The following is a 6,000-nucleotide window of genomic DNA, read 5'->3' as shown; positions in this document are numbered from 1 at the left end:
AGGATCGGAGCAGGCAGTGGCCCCTGCCTGTCACTGACCGCATGCTCCCCATTCCTGCAGCTGCCGACTCTGCAAGGACACTCAGAACTGCGCGGACCGGCCAGATGTGGCGGAAGAATCCATCAGAAAATACTCAGCGTAAAGACTTCTGCCTGTTATCATATTGGGCTGAAACGTGTCAGTCCCTGCGAAGCTCTGCAGCTTCACTGAAGCAGATCATCTCCATTCGTATCAATGGGGGGATGTAATCCGCACCTGTGTATTTCCTGGAGGATTTGATCTTGTAGTTAACGGGAAGGGGTTAAAAAGAAAAACTGATGACACTCAAACCATTGGTATCTAATAACTCCTGTTAAGCCACGCCCCAAACCACGCCCCCTCTGCCTGGGTGAACCTGGCGACTCTCGCTGCTGCTGGAGACTCCGCACCCAAGACCTATGGAAAACGCAACCCAAAGGGAGTTGTTGCTTCTTAAAGGGACGGTGTTCCTAATTAATCTGTTTCCTCTAAGCAGAAGCCCTCATTCTGTAATGTCTGACGACCCGTACTATCTGGTGCCTCAGTGGCCGGCGGCATCATACACTGACTCTTTGTTATATAACGCCACTGATCCGCGGTTATAGCGCGCCGCAGATGATATAATTCCCAGGGCGATCATCCTGTGCAGAGGTTTCCTGCTAGATGTGAACAGTGCCCAAATTCCTCGCCTTCATCGGGTGAGGCCACACCTTGTGGTAGCGCGGCACGTGGCCAGTTACTGTGCAGCCATATTTATGCGTCTGCCACGGCTTTTACATGTGAAATGCATTTTATTCAACATTTCTCACCTGTAATAAAACTGCGCCGTAAGACGTGGCGGCACAGGCATCACACAGAGGCAGGTCACAGACGTGGCGGCACAGGCATCACACAGAGGCAGGTCACAGACGTGGCGGCACAGGCATCACACAGAGGCAGGTCACAGACGTGGCGGCACACGCATCACACAGAGGCAGGTCACAGACGTGGCGGCACACGCATCACGCAGAGGCAGGTCACAGACGTGGCGGCACACGCATCACGCAGAGGCAGGTCACAGACGTGGCGGCACAGGCATCACACAGAGGCAGGTCACAGACGTGGCGGCACACGCATCACACAGAGGCAGGTCACAGACGTGGCGGCACACGCATCACACAGAGGCAGGTCACAGACGTGGCGGCACAGGCATCACGCAGAGGCAGGTCACAGACGTGGCGGCACAGGCATCACACAGAGGCAGGTCACAGACGTGGCGGCACACGCATCACACAGAGGCAGGTCACAGACGTGGCGGCACACGCATCACACAGAGGCAGGTCACAGACGTGGCGGCACAGGCATCACACAGAGGCAGGTCACAGACGTGGCGGCACAGGCATCACGCAGAGGCAGGTCACAGACGTGGCGGCACACGCATCACACAGAGGCAGGTCACAGACGTGGCGGCACACGCATCACACAGAGGCAGGTCACAGACGTGGCGGCACACGCATCACACAGAGGCAGGTCACAGACGTGGCGGCACACGCATCACACAGAGGCAGGTCACAGACGTGGCGGCACAGGCATCACGCAGAGGCAGGTCACAGACGTGGCGGCACACGCATCACGCAGAGGCAGGTCACAGACGTGGCGGCACAGGCATCACACAGAGGCAGGTCACAGACGTGGCGGCACAGGCATCACACAGAGGCAGGTCACAGACGTAGGCGGCACAGGCATCACACAGAGGCAGGTCACAGACGTGGCGGCACAGGCATCACACAGAGGCAGGTCACAGACGTGGCGGCACAGGCATCACACAGAGGCAGGTCACAGACGTGGCGGCACAGGCATCACACAGAGGCAGGTCACAGACGTGGCGGCACAGGCATCACACAGAGGCAGGTCACAGACGTGGCGGCACAGGCATCACACAGAGGCAGGTCACAGACGTGGCGGCACACGCTGCCTCCGATGATACAGAGCCTGCCCGGGCCGCTGACTTTCACCTGGGTGCAGGGTGGTGCCGGCCACTATCGGGGGGGGGGCATAGAACCTCGGCTCCACCGTGAAGTCCAGCTTTATTACAGTCCATCATTAAATACAAATGATAAAAATCTCACATTCAGAATTATTCGGATTTTGGTACAAAATGTAGACGAGAGGAAAAAAGGTGCAATGCAATCATACAGCGGCCGCTGTTTTCCTGTCACATTCGCGTCGCTCGTCCTCTTGAAATGTTATTTACACAATGTACACAAGTCACTCCGCAGGCTGCAGCGTCAGTGGATGGACCCCTCCTTGTCGATCTTGCAGTATAAGTACATGGACACGACCAGGGCCGCCAGCTGGAAGGAGACGACATTAAGGGAGCGCCCACAAAGTATTCACACCCTCCCCATGTCCCTGGTGGGGTAAAGACTCGGCGGCTGCTTTCCAGGGTTTCATACTCCAGTCACATCCAGAGCTGCAGTCTGTTAGTTCAAGCAGAGCTGACAACCCCTCAGACTGTGACTGCAGCTCTGGATGTGACTGGAGTAGAAGACAGCCGGCCTCACATCATGTGGATGGGGCAGATGGGGAGCGGTGCGGGGTGATGGGGAGCACTTACCTCCAGCGCACAGATCCCGGCGGCCACCCCCCCACGACGGCGGCGTTTGGACTTCAGCAGGTCCAGGATTTGTTGGAAGCAGCCCTGTGTGGAGAGGCGAGAGAAGGTTCTAGAGTGCGTCTACATGGCGGTGCCCCCCACGGCCGCCCCCTGGATACCCACCTTTATTTTCGCCCGCTCCGCGTCCTGCAGGCCACAGGACGTGCTGTTGCAGCACTGGGTCGGGTAATGCTTGTATGATTCCACAAATTTAGAATTATTGAAGTCGCCATAGCCGTTCACACCGCAACACGACAGCTGCAAGGAGAGAGAGTGAGAGCGGTGAGGCGCGGGGCACAGACCTCTGGCCGCCATCTTGTCCCAGGCGGCTCCTCTTACCTCCGTCATGGTGTTGTTCCAGATCTTCGTCACTTCTGTGTCTGGTCCGTAATCTTTCTCTAGAACTGGAGTCAGAACCGAACCCAAGAAACTCTCAGCCTAATGAAAGAAAGATGGCGGATCAGCCGACGCCCATCCTGAACGAGCAATGGGCGCCGCTTATCCCCCGGGGCACTACAGCCGGTGGAATGTGGAGATTAAAGCGATGCAAACCGACGCACTGCGTCCGTAAACCACCAGGACGCCATATTTGTAGTTTTCAGCCGGAGGCGTGACCTAAATCATCCTACTGTGTATCAGGTGACAGCGCATGCGCCATTTTGTCCGGTTGTACAGGGCGGCACCGGTGTCACATTCAGAGACGACATGGACGCCTCTCACTTGTCTCCTGTGAGACCCCGGGACCAGAGGCGCTACCGGCACAGAAGGGGCGTGACTGTACGTCAGCGCTAATGTGTTCTATGTAAGGTACGGCCCAGAGGATCCAGCCCCGCAGGCCCTTCCCGCTCCCCCCCCTCAGAGGATCCAGACCCGTAGGCCCTCCCTGGTGCCCCCCCCCCACCTCAGAGGATACAGCCCCGCAGGCCCTCCCCGCTGCCCCCCCCTCAGAGGATCCAGCCCCGCAGGCCTTCCCCGCTGCCCCCCACTCAGCGGATACAGCCCCGCAGGCCCTCCCCGCTGCCCCCCCCCAGCGGATCCAGCCCCACAGGCCCTCCCTGGTGCCCCCCCCTCAGAGGATCCAGCCCCGCAGGCCCTCCCCGCTGCCCCCCCCCCTCAGAGGATCCGCCCCGCAGGCCTTCCCCGCTGCCCCCCCACTCAGCGGATACAGCCCCGCAGGCCCTCCCCGCTGCCCCCCCCAGCGTATCCAGCCCACAGGCCCTCCCTGATGCCCCCCCCTCAGAGGATCCAGCCCCGCAGGCCCTCCCCGCTACCCCCTCCCCCTCAGAGGATCCAGCCCCGCAGGCCTTCCCCGCTGCCCCCACTCAGCGGATACAGCCCCGCAGGCCCTCCCTGATGCCCCCCCTCAGAGGATCCAGCCCCGCAGGCCCTCCCCGCTGCCCCCCCCTCAGCGGATCCAGCCCCGCCGGCCTCCCCCGCCGCCCCCCCCCCCTCAGCAGATACAGCCCCGCAGGCCCTCCCCGATGCACCCCCTCAGAGGATCCAGCCCCGCAGGCCCTCCCCAGTGCTCCCCCACCTCAGAGGATCCAGCCCCGCAGGCCTTCCCCGCTGCCCCCCCCCCTCAGCGGATACAGCCCCGCAGGCCCTCCCCGCTGCCCCCCCCTCAGCGGATCCAGCCACAGGCCCTCCCATATGCCCCCCCTCAGAGGATCCAGCCCCCGCAGGCCCTCCCAGATGCCCCCCCTCAGAGGATCCAGCCCCGCAGGGCCCTCCCAGATGCACCCCCTCAGAGGATCCAGCCCGCAGGCCCTCCCCAGTGCTCCCCCACCTCAGAGGATCCAGCCCCGCAGGCCTTCCCCGCTGCACCCCCCCCCCTCAGCGGATACAGCCCCGCAGGCCCTCCCCGCTGCCCCCCCCCCCCCCCCTCAGCGGATCCAGCCCCGCAGGCCCTCCCCAGGGCTCCCCCCCCTCAGCGGATCCAGCCCCGCAGGCCCTCCCAGATGCCCCCCCTCAGAGGATCCACCCCACACTCCTCTATATACGTCTCTGATGGGGGGGGGGGGGGCACCTTACGGACGCGAGGGCAACCACAGAACTCCTGACGGGACCTACTAAAAGGAATGACTGAGTGGAATGCCCATAGAGAATAATGGAAATGTAATATTTGAATGAGAGGCAAAACCATTTGACATATCTAATAAATATTCAGCAGACATACTCTCCAAACTCGGTGGATTATTTTAAATTAAGATTAAGTGGGATTATCATTGGTTTTCTATGGAATGACAAGAGGAATGCCCATAGACTATAATGGAAGTAAACTCTGAGCTCATTTGCAGGGTAAATCTGTGTTTATGTAGGAAATTAACATGATAATCCCACTTAATCTCAATTTTAAATAATCCCACTGAATTTGAAGAGTAAGCCGGCTACAGATTTATTAGATATGTTGAATGGTTCAGACACCAAGTCACGTTTTACTTCCCATTATAGTCTATGGGCATTCCATCACCTTTGCATTCTATAGAAAACGGTTATAATCCAAGGTAATTGTCATTTTACAATCTGCTCCTAACCCGGGACACTGGCTGGGTAACGGTCAATGTCCTACAGAACACAAGGTTTACCTGCAAATGAGCTCCGAGTTTACTTCCCATTATAGTCTATGGGCGTTCCATTGTGTCCTTCCTTTTAGTAGGTCCCCCTCCTGACCAGCGACGGCAAACATTATCTGGGGAGGGGTTAAAGGTGGTTTCCTTACCACAGAGGAGGTAAACGGAGAGCGACCACCGCGCCGGCGATCTCCGCAATGAAGATGATGAGGACGACACAGAAGAACTGGAAGAAGAAGAAGGAGCAAAGGACATGAACGCTGAGCCCCTCACACCACCCCCGCCCGTCAAGTATCTAATCCTGTCCTGTGTGATACAGTCTGCTGAGCTGTGTATCTAATCCTATCCTGTGTGATACAGTCTGCTGAGCTGTGTATCTAATCCTATCCTGTGTGATACGGTCTGCTGAGCCGTGTATCTAATCCTACAGTGTGTGATACAGTCTGCTGTGTATCTAATCCTATCCTGTGTGATACTGTCCTGCCTGAGCGCTGGATCTAATCTATCCTGTATGATACTGTCATGTCTGAGCTTGTGTAATCTAATCCTATACTGTGTGATACTGACTGCTGAGCTGTGTATCTAATCCTACAGTGTGTGATACAGTCTGCTGTGTATCTAATCCTATCCTGTGTGATACTGTCTGCTGAGCGCTGTATCTAATCCTATCCTGTATGATACTGTCTGCTGAGCTGTGTATCTAATCCTGTCCTGTGTGATACAGTCTGCTGAGCTGTGTATCTAATCCTATCCTGTGTGATACTGCCTGCTGAGCTG

At 57.8% G+C, this 6,000-nt stretch overlaps 1 protein-coding gene across 1 annotated transcript in view; it reads right to left on the bottom strand.

Moving 5' to 3' along the window:
* Positions 1-2,067: 2,067 nt before the first annotated feature.
* The window catches only part of TSPAN1 (tetraspanin 1), a 72,898-nt gene continuing 68,965 nt past the window's right edge, over positions 2,068-6,000 (bottom strand). The window contains exons 5-9 of the mRNA XM_040408837.1: positions 5,373-5,449; positions 2,993-3,091; positions 2,777-2,911; positions 2,615-2,698; positions 2,068-2,351 (exon numbers count right to left, since the gene is read on the bottom strand). Coding sequence (XP_040264771.1) covers positions 2,286-2,351; positions 2,615-2,698; positions 2,777-2,911; positions 2,993-3,091; positions 5,373-5,449 — 461 coding nt within the window. The 3' untranslated portion in view covers positions 2,068-2,285. The remainder of the gene's footprint in view (positions 2,352-2,614; positions 2,699-2,776; positions 2,912-2,992; positions 3,092-5,372; positions 5,450-6,000) is intronic.

This window comes from Bufo bufo, chromosome 9, assembly GCF_905171765.1.
Source record: "Bufo bufo chromosome 9, aBufBuf1.1, whole genome shotgun sequence".
NCBI lineage: Eukaryota > Metazoa > Chordata > Amphibia > Anura > Bufonidae > Bufo > Bufo bufo.
This window is presented reverse-complemented; position numbering and strand designations above follow the sequence as displayed.